At 35.9% G+C, this 26,263-nt stretch overlaps 1 protein-coding gene across 2 annotated transcripts in view; it reads right to left on the bottom strand.

The window, feature by feature from the left end:
• Positions 1 to 26,263, bottom strand: part of LOC150105647 (serine/threonine-protein kinase Nek10-like) — a 268,426-nt gene that overhangs the window by 5,052 nt on the left and 237,111 nt on the right. For both annotated transcript variants that reach the window (XM_090394286.1, XM_090394287.1), the window contains 2 exons: positions 14,629 to 14,735; positions 11,872 to 12,067 (listed from right to left, as the gene is read on the bottom strand). In XM_090394286.1, the coding sequence (XP_090250412.1) occupies positions 11,872 to 12,067; positions 14,629 to 14,735 (303 nt within the window). The remainder of the gene's footprint in view (positions 1 to 11,871; positions 12,068 to 14,628; positions 14,736 to 26,263) is intronic.

Here is a 26,263-nt window from a genome sequence, read left to right as displayed (position 1 = left end):
CCAAAATTTAGAAATTTCAGGTAAGCAGTAAGATCATATACTCAGTGTTAGGCAGATGATTTAGGGATACATAAGGGTTAAAGATAGCAGACAGAGGCCAACATATGTAATAAGGTAAAGAAAAGGATAGTGATCATTAAATCAAATAGCATTATACAAAGGGGAGATAAAAACTGACCTAACAGTGAGTTATGTTTATTCATCATAACTATTAGGTAACTCTCCTATAACAAGGCACTTAGATTCCTATAAAATCTTGTGCAGCGCAAACCTATTATACAGGGCTAAGAACCAGTAGTAAGATATAAGAACCAGATCATATTATATCAACTATAATATGATCAAAAGGGAGGTTATTAAAAACAGTAATGCCTGATAATTTAGAAATCATTCTTTAAATAGACTGACAGTTAGTTACCCAAACATTTTTATTTGTTTTCCAATGTATCAGTAACTAGATTCTATATCTTTTATTGCATGAGGACTAGAGGTTCTATAAACTCCCATAGTTTTTTTTTTTTTCATTATGTAATCTTTTGATGTTGCTTGTTACTTACATAAATAACATTAAATGATCCGTTGATGCATTAAAACCTGGTGCAGTTTCCCCCCCCCCCTCCCCAAATAAAATAAAATAAATGTCCTTTTGGACATTTTTCCAAACCAAAGCCCTGTCTCATCAGCATTGAAAACTTAATGTGATGTGTTATTCTTGCTCTTCAATAAATTTTTGAAATTTGAAGTTCAGCAATACGTACCCAGAAAAATTTATATGATCAAATAAAATTAACCTTATAAAAACTAAGTCACAAATTTTGTATGTCAGTCATAATTTTTAATAGTTTCAAACAAGTGCAAGTTTGATAGCATAGAAAAGGAATAGAACAAGAGGCCACTGCTGGAAACTGTATAAGGAGGGTGTGAGGAGTAGGTATTTGCATGGAGAGTGGTTGGTGAGTGGAATGCATTGCTTGAGCGTGTGTTGTGAATGTAGACACATTCACAACACACACAATGAATCAGTTTAAGGCACAGTTGAATGAGCATTGTGTGCATTAGTGTGTACCTCCCATGATGAGTCTGTGACTACATGGAGGTCAGATATTAATAATTATAATATTCTCGGTTTCATCCTTTCATGCTACATTTTCATTCATGCTGCCTATTTATAAACATTCCCAAAAATATGGCATTTTTTTAAGACTTGTTAAAAATGATTAATTTCTGCTCACCCCCCAATAAGCAAGCTATGATATCTGAAATTGTAGGCAATTTAGTTTTTGTAAGGGAAAAAAAAAAGGAATGTCAATTTGAAAAGGGAAATATGTACAAAGATATACTGTAAAAAGAAAGTTGAGCAGCTTTAAGAGGTGAACTGCAGACTCAAATATACAAATATGATTCATGAAAAAATGAGAGCATTTGAAAACAAGAATCAAACCTTTGAGACTCGATGGAAAAATATGAAGAAAACTTTAAGCGATTTAACCAGGGAGGCATATGGTGAAGCTGTTTGTAAGTGTGTGTGTGGGGGGGGGGGGAATCCAAACTTCACTGTAAGAGATAGTAATGTTAGAAAATAATCCAGGTGGAAATCTTGCAATTGCTGATGCGACAGAGGCTGATGTGAGAATTAGGGTAGATGAACAGGAAGTACTCAGCATACTGCAAAATATCTATGTGAATATAGCAGTAGGACTGGGTGGCATGTCTGCTCATGCTATGCAAATGTGCAAGAGAAACAGCAGTGCATCTGATAAAGTTGCTTAATCTAGATCTTACCTCTGGCAAGGTGTCTGGAGAGTGAAAAAAAGGCTAAGATAGTTCTGTGACAACGGTGGCTCTAAAACAGAAGTAGCAAATTATAGATCAATTAATATCTCATAAGTGATGGTTAAGATGTAAAGGCTAAAGGTAAAATCTGGCAATGGGCAGATAGGAATACAATACTCAGCAGTGGACAGTACAACTTTGTAAAAGGTAGTTCCTGCCTTGAGAAAATAAATATCAAGAAGGTGGCAAGATAGATATTCTGGAGGTTGTTGAAGCAGCTCAGAAATGGAGGAAAGAGTGTTATAAAAGGAATTAGAGATGATAAAGGTGACATGAAAACTGGAGAAAAAGATATCTTTGAAATATGGAGTAATTACTTCGAAAAATTACTAAATGAAACAAACAGTGATAGCACAATGGTAAAAAACACTGACCAGGCATGCAGTCAGGAATACATATCCATACTTGAAGTAGAAAAAGCCATCAAAGGCTTGAAATGTGGAAAGGCAGCAAGAGTAGATGATATTTGACCAGAAATACTTAAGTATGTATAAAAGTCTTACAGTGGCTGCACTGCATAATTCAGAAGGCCTGGACAGAGGGACAAATTCCCGATGACTGGAGTAGAGCTCTCATAGTGTGCGTGTGTGTGTGCTATGTTCCATCGAGTCTTTTTGACTCCTGGTGATCCCACGAACATACACTCTCCATTCAGATCTGTCCTTTACCATATCTTTCAGAATTTCCAAGCACACTCCAGTCGCTTCTTTAACTCCATCCATCTATCTAATTCTTGGTCTTCCTCTTCTCCTGCTTCCATCAACTTTTGCATCTTCATCTTCTCCGGACTGTCATTTGCTCGCATAATATGTCCGAAGTATGACAATTTTTGCTTGGTGATCATAGCTTCGAGGGAGCAATCTAGCTTTATTCTGTCTATCACTGATTTACTGGTTTGCTTTGCAGTCCATGGTATTCTTAGTAAGCGTCTCCAAACCTATAATTCAAATGCATCTATCTATCTTCCTTCTTTTACTCTTTCTCAGGGTCCAAGTTTCACATCCATACAGTAACACAGGGAATACCATTGCTTTCACAATTCTGATTTTTGTTGCGAGGCTAATATCGTTATCTTTAAAGATCTTGCTTAAATTTACTATTGCTTTCTTTCCGAGTAATAATCTTCTAACTTCTTCAGTAAAATACCCATCTTAATCAATTCGGGATCCTAGGAGCACAAAATTGTTAACTACTTCCATTTTTCCACATCTATAATACTTCAAAATCATTAAGTTTACATGTTGCCATAATGTTTGTCTTTTTGAGGTTAGGTTTAAGGACATATTTAGCACTTTCTTTTTCAACTTTCATAATAAGTTCCTCCAAATCTTTGCATTCTGCTAGCAAGGTGGTATCATCTGCATACCTCAAATTATTAATATTTTTCCCACCAATTTTAATTCCAACTAAAGATTCCTCCAGCCCTGCCATTCTTAAAATGTATTCGCTGTACAAGTTAAACAGGTACGGAGATAAAATACATCCTTGTCGCATCCCTTTACCTATTGTGAAATACTCAGTTTCTCCAAGTTCTGTTCGGACAGTAGCTTCTTGTTCATAATATAGATTCCTCAGAAGGATAATGAAATGCTCTGGGATTCCCATTATTCTTAACGTTCCACAGTTTTGCATGATCTACAGTCAAAAGCCTTGCTATAGTCAAGGAAACAAAGGTAGACATTCTTTTGATATTCCTGTGCTCTTTCTATTAACCATCTCACATTGGCGATTTGATCTCTTGTTCCTCTGCCTTTTCGAAATCCTGCCTGTTCATCTGGCATTGCTCTCTTCATGAATGGTTCCAGTCTTTTCTGATTTCATTGCTCTCATAGTGCCTATATATATAAAAAAAAGGAAATAAAACTGAATGTGAGAATTATAGAGGTATTTCCCTACTGAGTGTTCCTGGTAAGATTTATGCAAGTATACTTGAGAAACGGTTGAGAAGAATTGTGGAAGAAAAGCTTGGTGAAGAACAAGCGGGATTCAGGCCAAATAGAGGCTGTCAGGATCAGGTCTTCACTTTACGACAAATAATTGAGAAATCATGGGAATATAACAAAGATCTTTATTAAATAACTTAAGGAAATTACAACGTACAATAGAATATACATTAAACTTTAATATATTTCCAATATTTTGGCAACAAATTAGCTAAACATTTGGCCAAAGCGCTCACACACTATACTGGCAACACACCATCACACACAAAAAAAACTCAGCCCACTTCAAAGCCAGCATAGAAAACCTTACACTCCAAAAACTGACATAATGGTCAGTTTTGACGTCTCCTCCTTATTCACAAATGTCCCACTCAAGGAAACCTTAGAGCTAATCCAAGCTAAATTTCCTCCCGATATTCTCAGCCCTATTTAAGTTCACAATGAACTCAGGCTATTTCATTTGGCAGGGAATATTCTACAAACAAATAGAGAGGACAGCCATGGGTTCACCACTCTCCACACCCCCATGGCCAATTTCTTTATGGAGACCTTTGAAGAGAAAGCCTTAAACTCTGCCCCACAAAAACCAACCATATGGCTTTGCTACGTTGATGATGATGTGTTTGCTATTTGACCACATGGCTCTAATACACTCCTCTCCTTCTTAACACACTTAAACAACCAACACCCCAGAATTAAGTTCACCCTGGAAAAAGAGGAAAACAATAGCCTCCCTTTACTAGACACACTAGTCACCCGCCAGCCTAATGGAACCATGGTTTTCTCAGTTTATAGAAAACCCACCCATACAGGCAGATACATTCACCAACAATTCCACCCCCTCACAACAATATGGAGTTGTTAAGACACTATACAACAGGGCTAAACTAATCTGCTCAAATGATGCCCTAACCAATGAACTAAATCACATCCTCAGCCAATGGCTACCCTCCCAAAAAATATTGAAACCAGTAAACCACACTCCCCCCCCCCCTCACAACAAGATTACTCTAAATCCATCACCATTCCTTACATCCAAGGTACCTTGGAAAAAATTACAAAAATCCTAAAAAAACATGACTTGACCTCATGTTACAGACCATATCAAAAATTGGCATCCCTTATCCACTCCACTAAAGACCAACCACTTCCCCTAGACCTACCTGGTGTATACCAGGTCCCTTGCAAATTGTCCTACTTTGGCCAAACAGGCAGGACAGCAAATATCAGAATTTCAGAACACAAGGACTACATTCAGTTTCACCAGTATAGCCATTCTGGTCTTGCAGATCATGCTCTGGATACATGCCACAGAATACGGTGGAAGAAAGCCACAATAGTACACCGTAGCAAGTTTAAATTTGAAAGACTATTCATGGAATCAGCCTCAGCCCTAAGAAACAGGTCAAATTTCAACAAATTTGGTTGCATGAGACTGCCCCAAATTTGGGAAGCTTACATCAGGAGACCTTCAGCCCAACGGCCAAGAATACCTACATAGCCTGCTAGGGGGCACCATTAGGACTTTTAGGAAAAACCATAGCTTCCTCGCTTCATTTCTCATTTACTGTGTTTAGTGCCTGCATGCAGGTTCCTTTGAAATATTGGAAATATATTAAAGTTTAATTTAATGTATATTCTATTATACGTTGTAATTTCCTTAAGTTATTTAGTAAACATGTTACAACCAATGTCTAAGCCTTTCTACGAGAATTAATAACAAAGATCTGTATTTAACTTTTGTAGATCTGGAAAAGGCATATGACAAGGTGCCAAGCGAGAAGCTATTCAATACGCTACAGTTATATGGTGTCAATGGGACATTGTATCAAGCAATACTTAGTCTTTATTTGAGTTGTAAGTCAGCAGTTAGAATTGAAGGAAGTACAGGAAGATGGTTTAATGTTAAATCTGGTGTGAGACAAGGATGTACATTATCCCCTCTGTTATTCATTATCTATATGGATCACATTATGAAGAAAAGTGGTATTACACCTGATATCAAAACTGGAGATATTAATGTTCAGCTCTTTTTTTAACAGATGATATTATACTTCTAAATAAATCTGCTACAAGTTTGCAAGATTCCCTGACTGAATTGCATAACTGTTGTAATAGATATGGTATGAAGGTCAGCAATAACAAGACAATGAAAATAGGCAGAAGCATTGAAAATGTCAACTGTGCTGTGAATGGAAAACCTGGGGAACAACTTAGGCATGATTTTTAGTGAAGATGGAAAATTAAATATGGAAACAGACAACAGAATCATCAAAGCTGGTATGGTAGGAAGTCAATTGAATAAATTTATTTTTAGAGGCACCTGTGGCATAATATAATTATTAAAAAAAACACGTAAGACCACAGTAATAACTTTTAATTAATTAGGTACAGATATTTCATACTAAAACTAATAGTACATCTTCAGTGTTACAAACAGTTATAGGAATGGAATACAAGTAACAAACATTCGGTGGATCACCTATTAAAATACATTGTTGTCATGCACTAGGAAATGATAGAAAATAATAATTAATTAATATTTAAGATAATTGTTTTTTTTAATGATTACATAAAATAAAAGTCTCCAAGATCTTCGAGAGAGAGACAGTCATTTCGATTTAAATTCGGTCAGTGTAAAATGGCTTCACAACTTTCTTTAAAAAGGCGTTCATATTTGAACCTGCATCTATGGAGGAGAATAGCTTTATCCCACTGGATATTATCGGTAGTGATAATACTGTGTTCTGTGGAAAAAAAGAATTAAGGAACATCAATATTATATTGAATACAACAAACCTCAGAAGTCTGGTCTAGCACAACACAGTATTAACACTACCCATAATATCCAGTGGGATAAAGCTATTCTCCTTCATAGATGCAGGTCAAATATGAACGCCTTTTTAAAGAAAGTTGTGAAGCTATTTTACACCGACTGAATTTAAATCGAAATGATTGTCTCTCTCTCTTGAAGATCTGGGAGACTTTTATTTTATGTAATCATTAAAAAAAACAATTATCTTAAATATTAATTATTATTTTCTATCATTTCCTAGTGCGCGGCAACAATGTATTTTAATAGGTGATCCACTGAATGTTCTTTACTTGTATTCCATTCCTATAACTATTTGTAACACTGAAGATGTACTACTAGTTTTAGTATTAAATATCTGTACCTTATGAATTAAAAGTTATTACTGTGGTCTTACGTGTTCTTTTAATAATTGAATAAATTTATATGGAATAAGATTGAAATTAGTCAAAACACTAAATAAGCTGTATACAAGACTGTGTTCAAACCAATTTTAACTTATGGATCTGAGAGCTGGGTCAGAAATAAAACACTTGATCAAAGACTATTGACCGCAGATATGAGAGTCCCGAGAAAGATTGGGGCATCAATGGCAATATCATATTAAAAACGAGGATATTAAAAAGAACTTGACATTGTCAGCATCCAGGAATGCATTAGCAGAGCTAATCTCAGGTGGCATGGTCACTTAAACAGAATGGGAGAGGAAAGATTAGCAAAACAAGTGTTCTCTGCTAGGTTGGTTGGAAAACAACCCAGAGGAAGACCAAGATATAGGTGGATTGATATGGTAAAAAGTGCCTTAGACGATAGAAATATAAGATCTGATAATGTTGGAGTCATGACAAGTAACAGACTGATTTGGAGGAAAATTATAGATAGGAAATTAGTAATGATGTAAATAAAAAATAGTGACAGCAGAATTAGATAAGAAAAATGGCTGCACCACAATACTGCTGCATTTGCAGCAGGTCGAGTGGAATCTAGGAGTATGAGGGTAACTAGTGGAGTGCTTGAGGGCTGTATATTAGGACCACTACTCTTTAGTCTGTATATTAATGATATTGAGAATTATTTAAATCCATTATCCTAATCTTAATCGGACAGATTGTATGCCTGTCTCTAAGTTTTGGGAAGTGATTGCTGTTAATTGTTTAATTAATTATACATCTATGCCCACATTGCTGAACTCTAATAGTGTTTCCTCATATTGTACATCTGTGACTAAGACACGTTATATTATATGCATGCTGCGTGACTTATTCTTGTATTCAGAATTTAAATATTGTTACCAGTTTGCCTTCTCCCTGAATGAAGCTCAGGACGTACCGAGTGAAATATATAGGAGTAATAAATTCTATTTAGTTCTAATATCTTCTAAATTCTAAATAAACTCTATTTAAAATTAGAACTACATGTTTCTTACTTAATGACCCTGAGATGCAGCTATGAATGTGAATTAATGCAGTTAAGTGTTCTCTTGAATGAGACATTAACCAACTAGATTAATTCACATTCATGTCTATCAAGTTGATTCAAATCTAACATTTGAGTCTAAACATGTTTCCAAACAATGATGAGGATAAGTCAGTCAACGACTGACCACTACATGATAAAATAAAACTGACTAATTTTGTTTCAAGTATCATAATACAGTAATCATGTTGGAGGCTTAATGGATTTTTTACAACACTCAGAAAGGATTAAAACAGAATTTAATACTTTGTATATTTCGTCCTAGTCACTAGGACATCTACGGGGATTACAAAAACAACTAATGTAACATTAACACAAATATCATACAATACTAATCCCAACCATGTGGAGCGCCCTCTAAGGGCGGTTGTAGGTGGCCTGGAATGTAAGGTGGGACCTCTGGTGATGAGTGTTTCCCAAATCTTCGGAAGCTTAATGCAACCGTATTTATTAAGATTTGGTTGATTTCTGAGAGCTGCTGCTGCTTCGAAGAATAGTCTCTCTTTCTTGAATTTGCTGTGGTGGAGCATGGTCGTTTTCTTCCATGATACCCTGTGCGTGGTGTCCAAGACATGGTCAGCCAAGCCTGAATGACCATAGTTGTGTTTACAGATTAAGACTTGTGTTCCTCCAGGTGGATGGATGGTGATCTGCCTGTCTGTCCAAAGTACGCCAGCTTACAGGAACAGGGTACTTTGTAAACTCCAGGCAGAGAGAGAGAGAGAGAGAGCTGATCTTTCATTCATAGAACGGATAAGGGTAGCAAGTTTGCAGTGGAGTTTATATGCTGTGTGTAGGTTGTACTTTTTTAGAATGTAGGGTATGGTGATGGCATTTTTAAAATCTTGTTGACGAGAAGGACGGGGAATGGGGGAGGAATTGATACTGTGATCGTTGTAGCCATTGGAGAGGAAAGTACTGTGTATGTGGTTAAGCTCAGTAGTGAGGGCAGTTCCACTAGAACAAAGATTGTGGGCTCTCTTGGTAAGAGTTCATATTGTTGAGAGGGGTTGTGGTGGTGGGAAAGTTTGTGAATGTATCTGCCTGTGTGTGTGTGGGGGGGGGGTTCTGTATACAGTGAAGGCAAGTGTATCATTAGGCAGGCATGTAACTAAGGTGTCTAGGAAGGGTAAACAATTGTTCTTTTCCTTTTCCATAGTAAACTGGATTCTTGGATGCAGACTATTGAGATGAATGACTGAGGAAGGAGTCTACCGTGTCTGGGCCATGAGGCCAAATAGAGAACACATCATCTACATATCTTAGCCAGATAGAAGGTTTGAGTGGGACTCAGTCTACAAAATTAATGATGATTTCGATGCTGTCAGCACCCTTTGCTGACGGCATCGTCATTGAGCCTTTTGGAAGAGAGGTTTACAACTGTCTGGAGCGGTTGAATTTGTGGTTGTGGTTTGAGCAAATCGCCTCTACTCGTGCCACCCTCTCAGTGATGAACGCCGCCATTGGCTCATTACATTCAGAGCTCTCCACCGTTCTTAACCCTGAACTTTTGTCGATTCTCTCTGGCATTTCGGAAACTTCCGCACAGAAAGAATTTCAAAAAATAAAAAATAAACACGTCAAGAAATATAACAACCTGGTTAAAGACAAACCACAACCACAAATTCAACCGCTCCAGACAGTAGTAAACCTCAACAACGATGCTGTCAGCGCCCTTTACCTCGGCCGTAATTTTTCCATCGCTCCGAAGGAAGTGACATTGCTTGATGTAATGGTTAACATCGAACGTGGGATCGGTTGCTTACTGTCAGAGATAGCCAACAACATCAGACTTGACGTAGCCAATATCCTCGCTCATTCTTCGCCTCCAAAAAGTAATTTATCGTATGCCCAATGCACGGCTCTCCTTATATTACGGAAAGAAAAAAGTATCGTCATCACCAGAGCGGATAAGGGTAATGCCACAGTCGTTCTTAATACCAGTGAATACAATTGTAAAATGAATATTATTCTTCGCGATCGCTCCACCTACATCATGCTAGAACACGACCCCACAAAAATACAAGTTAAGAAATTAAAAATCTTACTTAAAAAAGTATCTTCCTGGCCCACTGACATCACGAAAAAACTTAAACCTTTCCGCTCCCGTCCCCCCCAAATATACGGTTTACCAAAAATCCACAAACTCAATTCCCCACTCAGACCTATAGTAGATGCCACCAATGCACCTTGCTACAGACTGTCTAAACAGCTGGCCAACTCTCTTACCCCCCCCCCCCCCTCACTGGAAGGTCCACTTCCTATATAAAAAAGTCAACCCACTTTAAAGCCCTCATAGAAAATTTAACCTTGAATAACGCAGACATATTGGTAAGCTTTGATATCTCCTCTTTGTTTACCAATATTCCCTTTCTCTCTTAGAAAACGTTTTTCCGTCTGACATCTTAGATCTCTTTTCCTTTGCCATTAACTCTGGGTATTTTTCTTGGAACAAAATCTACAAGCAGATAGAGGTAACCGCCATGGGGGTCCCCCCCCCTTGCCAATTTCTATATGGAAGGTTTCGAAAAATGAGCCATAGACTGAGCCCCACTCAAACCTTCTATCTGGCTAAGATATGTAGATGATGTGTTCTCTATTTGGCCTCATGGCCCAGACATGGTAGACTCCTTCCTCAGTCATCTCAATAGTCTGCATCCAAGAATCCAGTTTACTATGGAAAAGGAAAAGAACAATTGTTTACCCTTCCTAGACACCTTAGTTACATGCCTGCCTAATGATACACTTGCCTTCATTATATAAAGAAAACCCACACACAGGCAGATACATTCACAAACTTTCCCACCACCACAACCCCTCTCAACAATATGGCATTATTAAAACTCTTACCAAGAGAGCCCACAATCTTTGTTCTAGTGGAACCGCCCTCACTACTGAGCTTAACCACATACACAGCACTTTCCTCTCCAATGGCTACAGCGATCACAGTATCAGTTCCTCCCCCATTCCCTGTCCTTCTCGTCAACAAGATTTTAAAAATGCCATCACCATACCCTACATCCGTGGCACATCCGAAAAAATAGCCAAGATTCTAAAAAAAGTACAACCCACACACAGCATATAAGCTCCACTGCAAACTTGCTACCCTTATCCGTTCTATGAAAGATCAGCTCCCTCCTCTCTCTCTGCCTGGAGTTTACAAAGTACCCCTGTTCCTGTAAGCTGGCGTACTTTGGACAGACAGGCAGATCAGCATCCATCCACCTGGAGGAACACAAGTCTTACATCTGTTAAACACAACTATGGTCATTCAGGCTTGGCTGACCATGTCTTGGACACCACGCACAGGGGTATCATGGAAGAAAACCACCATGCTCCACCGCAACAAATTCAAGAAAGAGAGACTATTCTTAGAAGCAGCAGCAGCTCTCAGAAATCAACCAAATCTTAATAAATACGGTTGCATTAAGCTTCCGAAGATTTGGGAAACACTCATCACCAGAGGTCCCACTTTACATTCCAGGCCACCTACAACATAGATAGGACTTTAGTGTCACCCACGTGGTTGGGCTTAGTGTATGATATTTGTGTTAATGTTACATTAGTTGTTTTTGTAATCCCCGTAGATGTCCTAATGACTAGGACAAAATATAGGAAGTATTAAATTCTGTTTTAATCCTTTCTGAGTGTTGTAAAAAATCTATTAAGTCCTCACAGCACTTAAGCCTCTACACACAAATTATAATACAGTAAATGCATATTTTAATGGTGATTAGCTTCATTTTTTTTATCATTTTTAAAAGCTGATTAAGTGATATTAAGTATTAATTTTGTAAGCATATTTACCAGTCATTTCTTTCTTTGCCATTGTAGTGAGTAACAAAGGAACATCCCATCTAATATTTACAGAATCAGATGAGCATTGCATTAATTTGGTGAGTTCACACTTCAAGTATAGAGCACTGTTGTTTTGAAAGTATAAAGAACGGGCAAACAGAGAAATCAATTTTTGCGGATTAGCAATTTCAGGAGAAGGCGGAAGCTGGGGGAGAGAAAAAACATTATACATACTTTTAACAGCAAAGAATTAACAGTATTATAAAAATAGTCATCTTAAAACAGTTACTTCTAAAAGCAGCATTAAATGATTTGAATAATTTTAATAAATTTCTGAAATTTTAAAACTCCTTGTTGTGCTTTGATGTTATTTTTGAAAGCCACAGTTGAGAAAGCAATATTTGTATTTTAATGGATTCCTTCATAGATAGGTTGAATTGGTTAAATTATGAGTGGGTAGTTGATCATAGGTCAAGGATGGGCTAAGACATTTTCGATTTTTTGATGCCAGTTTCAAGTGCATTTAATCACTCTTTCTCTCTACAGAATACAAAAAAACTGTGGTACAAGAATCTGGATGTCAGAAAGAAACATTAATTATAATCGGACCTGGCATTAGTGTACATAAAGTGCAAATGCCCCTTAGATCCACCGCTATCCTGACACTTTATACTAACTATCCCATTTTGATTTGTTACCTGTGGTACTAACTTAAGCATTTTATGCCCATTCTTACACTCAACTACTTCACTGATATCTGCATATCCATTCAACACTTTTAGTTTCAACAAGGAAACTAAAAGCTCTAGTTTCCTTGATTTTGCATATCCACTTTCACTTCATTCAACAACACTTCCAAATCCATTCAGATGCAAACCATCCTTCTAGTATAAGTCCTTTGGACCATCAAACTCACTCCACACATTCACAAACTCCACATTACTCCTCCTGCATAACCTACACATCGAGTCATTTGCTATTATAACCCTCCTTCTCAGCTCTACTGTCATACTACAGCAACAGACTCACTATCTTAACTTTCTCACTCTTTTCTTTTGCTACTTGCAGTAATTCTTTCATGTCCTCCCTCATGCCATACTTTTCTCTTTTCAAATCATTCATTCCAGCCAAAACGATCAACTCTTTCACTTTACCCTTTAACACTCTAATAGCCTCACTAACATCATAATTTTTTGCACCTCAGAAATGCGATTTTGTCAATCCTTCACTAATCACACCTCTTATGATAAAATTGCCATACAAGACTTGCTCCTTGAAATATATATGCAGAATGTTATTGCCTGCATATATATATGCTATTATATGCAGGCAATAACATTCGTGGAAAAGAAGGGGGTAGAGTGATTTGGACAAATGTGTAAATAAAACTTCTGTTTAATTTGTTCATTAACAATATAGGAAAGGATCTGCGAGGAACTGTTCAGTTATTTCCAATGATGCAAAGTTGGAGAGAGCAATAGTTAATACAGATAATGTCAAAATTTTGCAGGATTATTTGAATAGATTGGTATACTGGGCAAAGGAGAATGGATGTCAGTTTAATGTGGCAAAGTGTAAGGTTATGCATTTTGGGATGAAAAGATTACCGGCTGTATACCATATTGGTGGAACTGTACTTCAATAAATTGATGAAGCCAGAGACTTGGGAGCATAAGTGGATAGGAAATTAAAATTTAGGGGGCATATAGCAAAAGTAGCTAAAAAAAGGCCTTAATAAGACCATCTTGACTACTGCGCACAGATCTGGACACCATGGTTTCTTGGTGATGAGGAAGAGGTGAAGAGGATCCAGAGGCGAGTGACCAAGATGGTAGCAGGTCTATGGAATGAACCTTACAAGAACAGATTGAAGATTTGTGGGTTACAGAAACTGGTTGATAGGCAGAAAAAGGGTGATATGAATGAGATATACAAATTAATGAAGTGTTTTTACAAGATTAATTCAGAGGAAATTTTTCAGGATAGGTCTGGTGGTGGGAGAACTAATGGTCATTCATAGAAATTGAGTGAGGGTGTAGGTTAGCAAAGGTGTTAAAACTAAGTTTTTTTGCTTAGAGAGCTGTGAATGAGTGTAATAGATTGCTAGAATTTGGTTTAGATGCCATGCCTGTGAATGAGTTCAAAGCAAAGTATGATAGATACTGTGCAAATGTTGGATAGTTCTTGACATGATGTTTAGGGCCTCTTTTGATGAGTCTAAGAACTCCTTGGAGTTGCCCGTAATAATAATAACAAAATAATAATTACTGCATGTCCTTTAGTTGTAAAACATTTTCTCAAATATATAGGAACTATCTGATGACTCTTCCATCTTCCTTCTTCTGAGATTCAAATGGATGCAGACATGCTTCTGCGTGCTTTCTACATGTTCCATATCGCCACTTAGGTTCAGTCTGATCAAAGCTATATACAGGAGAACAACTACCTTATCTCTACTTGTTAACATCTTCCTCACCATAGAAGCACTCTTTATCTTCATGATGTGTTCTTAGAATTTAAATTACATAATTTTATTATAGAATTACATAATTAATTTCATTAAAATGTGTCATGTACCTGGCTTTATTTATATGTTCCAAGAGAATAATTATTTTAATTGTTCTCATGACCCTCCCTGCCAAAAAAAAACTGTACTTTATTAATAAACTGTCACTTTACTTCTATTTTTCCTGTTGTAATATCTGAAATACAGCCAAATTTATTTGTTTATAGCATCAAAGATAACAAATTCAAACAATAACTAACCTGGGTAATAAAAATTATCTTCATGTTCTGCTGTAGTAGAGATAGCATTGGATCCTTTATCTCTCGCAAGCTATTGTGAGAAACTATCAGACTTCCTGAACTGCTACCTAGAAAATACAGTAATCAATCTATAATGTTGCAAGGAAGATTTTTCTTCATAGAAATAAGTAATTTATAGTTAACTTCTCAAATTATTTTATTACTACAACACTCCTCAAAGGAGTTTCACCCTAACAACATTTTCATTCACAGTCCTTGCACTGATGACATTCTTTAAAATTACCAATAATCCATCTGCTTTTCAATAAATATACTCCTCACATCCTTATTTACTGCGTCTTCATGCGATTTCTCGAGATTGTCTCTTGTTCTTATTCTTTCTATCCTTTGAAAAAAATCATTCTGATAGCTATCTTCCTTCTTCTGAGATTCAAAAGGATGCAGGCATGCTTTCTACATGTTCCATATCGCCATTAAAACTAGTTGATCAAATCAGTGCATGTGCTCTCAGGTTCAGTCTGATCAAAGCCATAGACAGGGGGAACAACTACCTTATTTCTACTTGTCAACATCTTCCTCACCATAGAAGCAGTCTTTATCATCATTGCCTTGTCCCATACAACCTTATTTCTCTTCTTTATAATCCTTGATATAAAGTTTGATATATGTTGGCCTTCGTGTTGCCATTTTCTGTCATCAATGTATGATTTCCCATCATTTGCTGTGCTTTCTTTTGTTCTATTTCTGACAATTTCTTCTGTGTTGTTTCTTGCTATTTTTTTTTTTATATTTCACGATTTTCTTTGTTACATTTTTTTTATTTTCTTTGTTCTGTTTCCTGAAATTTCCTTTATTTCTCACAATTTTTATATATATATATATATTTTTTTTTGTGATTTCTTTTGAGTAATGATGTCTTATTTCTCATGAATTTGTTTTTTCTATTTTTGGTAATTTTCTTTCTTATGTTTTACATAATTTCTTTTATTTCATGAGAATGGAGTATGAAGGTATTTCTCTACATTGTATAATGAATCCTGCATTATAATGAACTATGTTTCTAATCCCTAGGGGTTCACTCTAGATTGTCTACTGTATTTGGAACATTTGTACTTATTGACAGTGTATCATGTCTGTGAATTGTGTATATGCATGCATGCGTTTTTCTTCTGGCTGGTTTGTCTGGATGAAATATCCAAGTTTTTGGAGGGAAACTCTCCACCTCTACATGAGGCTAGCTAAATCATCTTCAGTTAAAAAGCCATTAGAAAGGTTCATAGTATCCTGCATGTACAAGGACAGAAAAATCCAAACATCATGGTAGACTTATGAAATTAAAGAGGCAGTCCTGAAAAAGATCTGGAAAAAGAATCGATAAGGCATCAAAGAAAGCTGTTCAAAAACCTTATAATTGCATAGTATAAATGGAATACTATACAGATAAATATATGATCTATATCAGAGGTCAGCAACCTATAACCCAGGGGTCACTAAGTGACCTGTTAAAATATTTGGGGTAACACATTGAAAGTTTGTATTTGAAAACTAACAGTCTGTTATGATATAATGAATTATTTCAATGATTTGAATCTTCATCTGCAGGGTAAAAATCTTACTATAGTTCACCCACCATTTGTAGATCCCTTCTTGGCATTTTGCCAAGAATAGTCGATTCATGCTGAAGGGGAGAAAGAAATGAAGATGTACGAATTGGTCGCCAACATGCGAAATCAGGTGCTTTCTTGTCTGTCACTGTACTAGTATATAGTAGCTTGAATTTTGTTGTGGCTTTTTTGCATTATTTTTTTTATTATTAATTTGTATGATGGATCCAGTACAGTCAACAAGTTCTGTTGTTAAACGTTTCAGTAGCTCTTGCAAAAGAATATTGAATAATGTGCTGACATTCTGTGAAAAAGAATCGTCTCCTTGTTCCCCTTTCTCAAGTCATAAAACGCACAAGTGCAATTGCGGGCGTATCGGGGTTGACTGTTAAAAGAATTCGATGGAATCAAAAGGTGAAGGTAAGCCAAAATTTAAAAAAAAAGTGCCAGAGAAAGAAAACCATTGAAACCGTAGCTTTGAATGATTTTAATGTAGACGTTATAAGAAGAACTATTCACGAATTTTATCTGGTCGAGAAAAGAGTGACAACTGTTCTGAAATTGATTCCTGTGCTTAAAGAAAAAAATAATTTTCCTTGGAAAAGAGAAACTTTAAGGAAAATACTTAATGAAATCGGATTTTGTTTTAAAAAGTCACAGAATAAAAGGAAACTTATCATGGAGCGAAGTGACATTGTTTTATCTAGAACACAGTATTTGAGAGCAATAAGACGTTTCAGGGAGGAGAAAAGACCGATTGTGTATCTAGATGAAACTTGGATTGATAGTAATTTAACTTATGGAAAATGTTGGCAGTCTAAAGAAGAATGTGGAGTGCTACAAACCGGAAATGCCTCGCAGCGCATAATAATTTTGTGTGTGCAGGTGGAGAAATGGGTTTTTTACAGAATTCAAACTTACTATACAAAATTCAACTATTGGAGATTACCATCATCATCATCATCAAATTCCTGCCATGTACCCTCAAGGGGTGTACAGGATATGATAGTACTACATGAAAAAAATTACATTATTATTAATTTCCTATCTACAATTTTCCTCCAAATCAGTCTGTTACTTGTCAAGACTCCAACATTATCAGATCTTATATTTCTATCGTCTAAAGCACTTTGTATCGTATCAATCCACCTATATCTTGGCTTTCCTCTGGGTCGTTTTGCTGCCACCCTGACAGAGAACACTTGTTTTGCTAATCTTTCCTCGCCCATTCTATTTAAGTGACCATACCACCTGAGATTAGCTCTGCTAACGCATTCCTGGATGCTGACAATGTCAAGTTCTTTCCTAATATCCTCGTTTTTAATATGATATTGCCATTGATGCCATCTGTTCACGCCTATAATCTTTCTCAGGACTCTCATATCTGTGGTCTCTAGTCTTTGGTCAAGTGTTTTACTTCTGACCCAGCTCTCAGATCCATAAGTTAAAACTGGTTTGAACATTGTCTTGTATACAGCTAATTTAGTGTTCCGACTAATTTCTCTCTTATTCCATATGAATTTATTCAATTGACTTCCCACCATACCAGCTTTGCTGATTCTGTTGTCTATTTCTATATTTAATTTACCATCTTTAGTAAAAATTGTGCCTAAATAGCTGAAATGTTTTACTTGTTCCACAGGTTCTCCATTCACAACACAGTTGACATTTTCAATGATTCTGCCTATTTTCATTGTCTTTGTCTTTTTATTGCTGACCTTCATACCATATTATTACAACAGCTATTCAATTTAGTCAGAGAATCTTGCAGACTTGTAGCAGATTTATTTAGAAGTATAACATCATCTGCATAAAGCAAAGAGCTGACATTAACATCTCCAATTTTGATATCATGTTTAATACCACTTTCCTTCATAATGTGATCCATATAGATAATGAATAACAGAGGGGATAATGTACATCCTTGTCTCACACCAGATTTAACATTAAACCATCTTCCTGTACTTCCTTCAATTCTGACTGCTGACTTACAACTCAAATAAAGACTAAGTATTGCTTGGTATAATGCCCCATTCACACCATATAACTGCAGCGTATTGAATAGCTTCTCTCTTGGCACCTTGTCATATGCCTTTTCCAGATCGACAAAACTTAAATACAGATCTTTGTTATATTCCCATGCTTTCTCGACTATTTGTCGTAAAGTGAAGATCTGATCCTGACAGCCTCTATTTGGCCTGAATCCAGCTTGTTCTTCACCAAGCTTTTCTTCCACAATTCTTCTCAACCGTTTCTCAAGTATACTTGCATAGATCTTGATCAGGAACACTCAGTAGGGAAATACCTCTGTAATTCTCACATGCAGTGTTATTTCCCTTTTTATATATGGGTACTATGAGAGCTCTACTCCAATCATCGGGAATTCGTCCCTCTGTCCAGGCTTTCTGAACTATGCAGTGCAGCCACTGTAATACTCTTATACCACCATACTTCAGCATTTCTGGTCGAATATCATCTACTCCTGCTGCCTTTATACATTTCAAGCCTTTGATGGCTTTTTCTACTTCAAGTATGGATATGTATTCCTGACTGCATGCCTGGTCAGTGTTTTTTACCACTGTGCTGTCATCACTGCTTGTTTCATTTAGCAGTTTTTCAAAGTAATTACTCCATACTTCAAGGATATCTTTTTCTCCCATTTTCATGTCACCTTTATCATCTCTAATTCCTTTTACAGCACTCTTTCCTCCATTCTTAAGTTTCTTCAACAACCTCCAGAATATTTTGCCACCTTCTTGATATTTATTTTCTATATTCTTGCCAAAGTCATCCCATGACTTTTGTTTAGCTAGTTTTACACAGTGTTTAGCATTCTTGCATTTGTCTCTATATTCTCTAAGAGCACAAGCTGACTTATTTGCCAGGAACTTTTGGTATGCTTTCTTCTTTTCCTTCACTGCCTCTTTAACTTCCTGTGTCCACCAGGGAGTTCTGATTTTTTTATCCTTACAAACAACCTCACCACATGCCTCTCTGGCAGAATCAATCAATGTTTTCTTCAGAGTTTGCCACTGAATCTCCAAGGTTTGATTCCTGTTCTCAAACTCTTTCATTTTTTCTTCAATAATCTTTGTGTATTTTAGTCTACAGTTCACATCTGAGAGCTGCTCAACTTTTATTCGCTTTAAAACTTTCTTACATGTTATTCTTTTCAATATGAAATTCAATTTTATCCTGCTCAAGACTAAATAGTGATCACTTCCAATTTCAAATCCTCTGTACACTCTGGTGTTCTGCACCAGGGAGAAAACATCACTATCAAAATAACATAGTCAATGAGACTTTTCTTATTCCTAGTCTCTTCTCTCCATGTGAATTTGTGCACATTTTTATGTTGGAACATGGTGTTAGTAATGACCAGTCCATGTCCTGAGCAGAAATCCAACAGATATTTGCCATTGTTATTAGCTTTGCTCTTTTCTCCAAATTTTCCCAAAATATTTTTGTATGTCTCACAATCATTTCCTACTCTGCTATTTAGATCCCCAACAAGGACCAACTTTTCATTTTTCATTGTGTCAGTTGCTTTTTCTAAAGCCTCAAAAAATTCCTCCACTTCTACCTTAGTAGAACCTTCTGTGGGACCATAGGCACAAATAAGTCTCATTGTCCAGTTCCCCATTCTCATATTTGCCCACATTACTCTACTTGAGACTGAATGCCATTCAAGAAGATTAGCCTCGTATTTTGTGTTGAATACTATGGCTACTCCTTCTTTTCCTTGATTGTCATTGCCTGAATATAACATTTTGTATTTATTGCTCAGATAGAGCTCACCAGTTTTGGTCTTTTTTGTTTCAGTCACCCCTATTATGTCGATCTGGTACTTATCTAATTCCTCAGCTAGCTCCATTTCTTTGCCATTCAGGCTTCTTATGTTGATAGTACCGATCTTTAACTCTGGTGATGTTGAGTTGGGGTTTATTTTCAGATTTGTTCCAGTAGCTGACTTTTCGCTGTTCACCCTGGTTCCCTGGCGAAAACAACGGGGGCCTTGTTTAACCGGGCGACGCCCCAGCCGGCATGAAATTTTGTCATGTTGTACCATCATACCATGGGCAAATAATTCTATGATCTTCGAAAAGTGGGCAGAAGAAAAACTGATTCCAAACCTTCCTAAAAATGCTGTTGTTATAATTGATAACGCTTCATATCACTCTATTCGATTAAACAAAGTTCCAAATTGGTCTAATAAGAAGCAAGTTCTTATGGATTGGCTCTCTGCAAATAACATTCCTCATTCCACAGATATGCGAAAAATTGAATTGCTTAATTTGGTCAAAAGAAACTCGCCCACAACTAAACTATTTAAATTCGACACGATGCTCAGAAGGAAGATATCAGAAGGAAAAACGTTTTTTAAGAGTGTTAAGGTGTCATTTAAGGGAATATTAGTAAACAGTGAGGTGATGTCAAAGCTTACCAGTATATCTATATTATTTAAAGTTAGATTTTCAATCAAGGTTTTAAAATGGGTAGAGTTTTTTTATAATTTGTAGCATGGAGCATCACTGGCATCTACTATAAAGTCTTCGTGTTCTCTCTTTGGCCTCATGGTCCCAGACACATTAGACTTCTTCCTCAATCACCTCAATAGTCTACATCCAAGAATCCAGTTTATGGAAAATTAAAATAACAATAGTTTACCCTTCCTAGACACCTTAGTAATGCATCTTCTGAATGGTAACCTCTCCTTCACTGTATATAAAAAAAACTTACTCACACAGGCAGATACATTCACAAACTCTCCCCCCCCCCACAACAATATGGCGTCATTAAAACTAACTAATAGAGCTTATAATCTTTGTTTCAGTGGAACCTCACTTTCAACTGAACTCAACCATATACACAACACCTTCCTATCCAATAGCTACAGTGATTACAGAATTAAAATAATAATAATCAGTTCCTTTCCCATTCCTCGGCCATCACTTCAGGATTTCAGAAATGCCATCACCATCCCCTATGTCTGTGACACATTGGGAAAAAAAAAATGTAACCTCTACACAGCTTTTAAACCCCAGTGGAAACTTATCCATTCCACCAAAGATCAGCCACTATCCATTTAGATGACCACAAATCATACATCTGCAATCATGACTACGATCCATACAGCCTTGCAGACCACGTACTGGACACAACTCACAGGATCTTCTGGAAGAAAACCACCATGCTCCACCATAGTAAATTTAAAAAGGAAAGACTGTTTTTAGAATCTTCAGTGGCACTCAGAAATTAACCCAATTTAAACAAATACAATGCATAAAACTTCCCGAAATTTGGGAAACAATAATTGTCAGAGGTTCCAGTTTACATCCTAGGCTGCCTACAAACACCCATAGAAGGTGCACCAGCTAGATAGGATTTTAGTCACCCACATGTTTCATTAAGTATTGTGTTATTTGTACACTCCTTGTAGGTGTCTCTGTGACTGATATGAAACATTAGAAGCATTAAAATTAATTTTAACCCTTTCCTAGTGCTGTTACTTAAGTGCTGGAAAGTTTAATAAATTTTCCAGCACTTAAGCCTTAACACACAGATATAATCTAAAAATGGTATGATCACTTAATAGGAAAGAAAAAGAATTTACTGATAGAAAGCTAGGAATTATTAAGTATGTAGTACTATCATAGTCCTGTATACTTTTTTGATCATAATACTTATCAGGATATTGACTGATTATGATTATCACCAAATGGTTTTCCATCACTTTTGCTTATCTACTTTTTCACACAGCTTTCCTACATATTTCTCTCTGATCTCTACGAGCACGTGTTGACTTACTGGTCAAGAACATTTTACATGATTTCCTCTATACAGAACCTCTTAATTTTCTATGAATTTTCTAGCCATTTTTTGCCATAGCAGACAACTTTATCAGTGTTTTCTTGACTGAATCAAATCAGTAATTTTTCCAGATTATTTTAACAACTCTAAGTGTCAAACAAGTCTAAAAAGAATCAAAGTTGAACAACTTACTTTTAGAATTGAGGATTGTTCAAGTTTGATTCTTTTCAAAATTTAATACACAACTAACAAAATACACAAAAGAAGGATAGTTTGTTATTTTCAAACTGAAATATCTGGCAATATATTAAATATACTTTTCTTGTGCTAATGTGTAAATAATTCTGAAACACAGGCCATCAAGTAGTTTGGCAAGAAATGGAAATATCACATATTGATCATAATTGTTCTATAAGAAAGTTTAAAGAAACCTCAGAAATGCTCCACATCCCCATCATCTTCTTCTTTAGTATTCTGCAATTAAGCAGGTTCTTCTTTTAGTAGCACTTCCACTCTCTTCTGTTCTGAGCCATCTCTTTCAAGGTTGTATATTTGTCTCCATTCAGCATGTCATCTAGCATTGTTTTCCTTACTCTTCCTCTGGGTCTTTTTCCTTCAATGGCATCTCTGATGATTCCATTCCCTCTCAGAATATGTCCGATCCAGTTTCCCTTGCTTCTTTTTATCCTCCTTAACAGACTTTTTTCTTTTTCTACTCTTTTTAAGATCTCTTTATTAGTTATTTTATCTGTCCATTTAATTTTTTCCATCCTTCTCCAAATCTCAAAGCTTTTGAAAATTTTAATTTCTTTTTTCTTCAATGTCCAACTTTCAGCTGCATAGAGGACAACACTCCACACATAACATTTTATTAGTCTTTTCTTTAGGTTGTTATCCATCTTACTTCTGAATAAATTCCATTTTCCACATCCCCATACAATGTAATAAAAATCAAGGCTTAATCCTACACCCAGTCTGGTCTGCTTTCATCAGAAATCTAGCAACCATGGACCTATGATATGAAATGTGTCATACCACAGAATGTGACAGCAACATCTAGCATTATTGTAATGCATTAATTGATTTTTTTAGTCACTTGTTTGTATACTAATTGTAAAGTTCTGATAACATCTACTATGTGTAATTAATTTCATCTTCTTCTCTCTTCCATCATCTACGTGGATGATGATGAGGCTGAATGAACTCTTTCCACTTTTATCTGTCCCAGGAGAGTCTGAACAATTCTGTCCAGTTTGGTGTCGCTTGTTGTGATTTGGTTTTCAGGTCCTCTTTTATTTTGTCTATCCATCTAATTCTGGGCCGTCCTTTGAATCTTTTACCTTCCATCATTGTATTCAGGGCTTTAGATGGTAGTCTTTCTGTTCCCATGGCCAAACCATTGCAGTCTTCTTTCTTGGATTTTGTCTATTATTGTTATTTCTTGTTTTAGTCGTTTCCTTACATCTTTGTTTCTTAGGCGATCCAGCAGAGCTACTCCAAGTAATCTTCTCAGCCAATCCATTTCAGTAACTAATAATTTTTTCTCTTGAGCCTTTTTGAGATTCCAGCATCCACTTTCACAGAGGAGTATTGGGAGGACCATTGTTTCATAGACTCATACTTTTGTTACTTGTTTGATGTCTCTTGACTTCCATATTTTATTAAGTCATCCAAAAGTGTGGGATGCTTGACTGATTCATCTGTTTATATCTTTTATAACTTCACCATTGTACTCAATAACTCCTCCAAGGTAGGTGAAGTTTTCTACCTGCTCTAGATTCTTACTATCAATTTCAATTTTCGGATTAGTGCTTCTTTTTCCTATTTGCATAATTTTTGTTTTGTCTATATTTATGTTTAATCCAGATTTTATACACTCCAATTTTATTTTATCAGAAATTCGCTGTAGATTTTCTTTTGTGCTCGCAAGTAATGCAATGTCGTCTGCAAATTTCAAATTTGTCACATTTTTCCCATATATTTTGATTGCAGAGTCTTCATTGTTTAAGGCCTTATTAGTTGCTTCTTCCAGTGCAAGATTGAACAGGTCTGGTGACAGATTGCATCCCTGCCTTACTCCACTCTCTATGTGGAACCAGTTGATTAAGGTGTCCTCCATTCGTACTGCACTTTCAGATTTCTCATCAATTTCTTCTAGTCTTCTTTATATAAGTGAAACTACTTACAAACCTCATTGGGTTATATTATTTATTTTATTAAACCTGTTATGTTTTGAAACATGTGGTCTCAATACTGAAAATTAACTGAAAGAAAAAAAAAAAAACTTGTTCAAGTTTTCAATACTTTTTTTTTATGTTGATCCCACCCATGACAGTTTTTTTTTTTTTTTGCTAGTCTATAATACATTTGTACTGTGAATGAATGGGTTAAGGATTATTTTTTTATTTTTTTCAAAAATAATCTGGAAAGTTTGCTCTAGAAACCAAATATGGAACTTTGTCAAGTCACCTCAGGCTTCCAATAAGCAGAGTAGTGTTCTCACCCTAGGTGATGAAGTTCATCTCCCACCTAAAGACAATAACAAACACCTATACCATGGTGGGATTTGAACCTACAATGTGTTGGTTGGAAAGCAGATATACTAACCACTCGGCCCACCAGGTTGGCAAATTTAATAACATTTTATTTTTGAATAATAAAGTAACATGTAAAAACCACAGTGAAATCTTTAATTAGTAAAAAGACAGATATTTCGTACTAAAATTAATAGTACATCTTCAGTGTCTGTAACAGTAATAGGAATGGAATACAGGCAAATGTTCAGTGGATCACCTATTAAAATACAATTGTTACCGCATGCTAGGAAATAATAGAAATAACAAATTTAATCTATTAAGATAAATGGTTTTTTACATAAGATAAAAGTCTCCCAGATCTCTGAGAGAGACATACAGTCATTTCTATTTAAATTTGGCCGTGTAAGATAGTTTCACAACTTTCTTTGAATAAGCATTCATATTTGAATCTGCATCTATAGAGGAGAACTGCTTTATCCCACTGGACACTGAGTAGAGTCAATACTGTGCTGCGCCAGACCAGACTTCAGAGGTTTGTTATAATCCATATAATATTGATTTTCTTTTATTCTTTTTTCCAAAGAATGGCCAGTTTGTCCAAAATAACAAACAAACCTCTGAAGTCTGGTCTGGTGCAGCAGCACAGTATTGACTCTACTCATAGTATCCAGTGGGATAAAGCAGTTCTCCTCCATAGATGCAGATTCAAATATGAACACTTATTCAAAGAAAGTTGTGAAACTATCTTACACCGACTGAATTTAAATAGAAATGACTATGTCTCTCTCAAAGATCTGGGAGACTTTTATCTTATGTAAAAAACCATTTATCTTAATAGATTAAATTTGTTATTTCTATTATTTCCTAGCATGGGGTAACAATTGTATTTTAATAGGTGATCTACCGAACGTTTGCCTGTATTCCATTCCTATTACTGTTACAGACACTGAAGATGTACTATTAATTTTAGTATGAAATATCTGTCTTTTTACTAATTAAAAATTTCACTGTGGTTTTTACGTGTTACTTTATTATTTAATTACTATGTCACAGGTTCCACTAAAAATCAGAATTTTATTTTTGATAATCTACATAAGATAATACAATTTATACAGTTCTACATTTCTTTGCACAGCATCAGTAACTTTAACTAAAGATATTAAATTAAACTTCAGTGGAATTTGAATCCTCTATTGCATGAATGTGAATCTGAAGCATAGTCTAAAAATCATGAGTTCTATTAATATCCAATATTTTGAAATATCCTAGTATATGGGATATCAATACTGATGCTAAAAGAGTGTTCAGCTGAACTGGCTATTTCTTTGATCAGGCTATATAATTTGAGTCTCAGAATAGGGAAGATTCTGCAGGAGTGGAAAGAATGTTTGGTAATCCCATTACACAAAAGCGATGTATTCAACTATCGACCAATCAATATCTCAGTAGTGGTGATGAAGATTTTGGAAAAATTGGTTAGGGCTCACATTCAGAAATGGGTTGACAGAGAATCTCTACTTTTCAATGAATAGCATGGGTTTACTAAGGGAAGATCATGATTTTTTATTTTATTTTATTATTATTTTTTTTTTATTGAGTCCATACACAAGAGGTTGATTAGTAACTTGTCCACATTGTACAATAATATTACCACCATTGAGCTAGATAAGGGGAATAGATACA

Source organism: Typopeltis vanoorti, chromosome 6, assembly GCF_054136105.1.
Source record: "Typopeltis vanoorti isolate ZY-2024b chromosome 6, IOZ_Tvanoo_1.0, whole genome shotgun sequence".
Taxonomy (NCBI): Eukaryota; Metazoa; Arthropoda; class Arachnida; order Uropygi; family Thelyphonidae; genus Typopeltis; species Typopeltis vanoorti.
The sequence above is the reverse complement of the archived record's forward strand: the minus strand, read 5'-3'. Positions and strand labels throughout refer to the sequence as shown.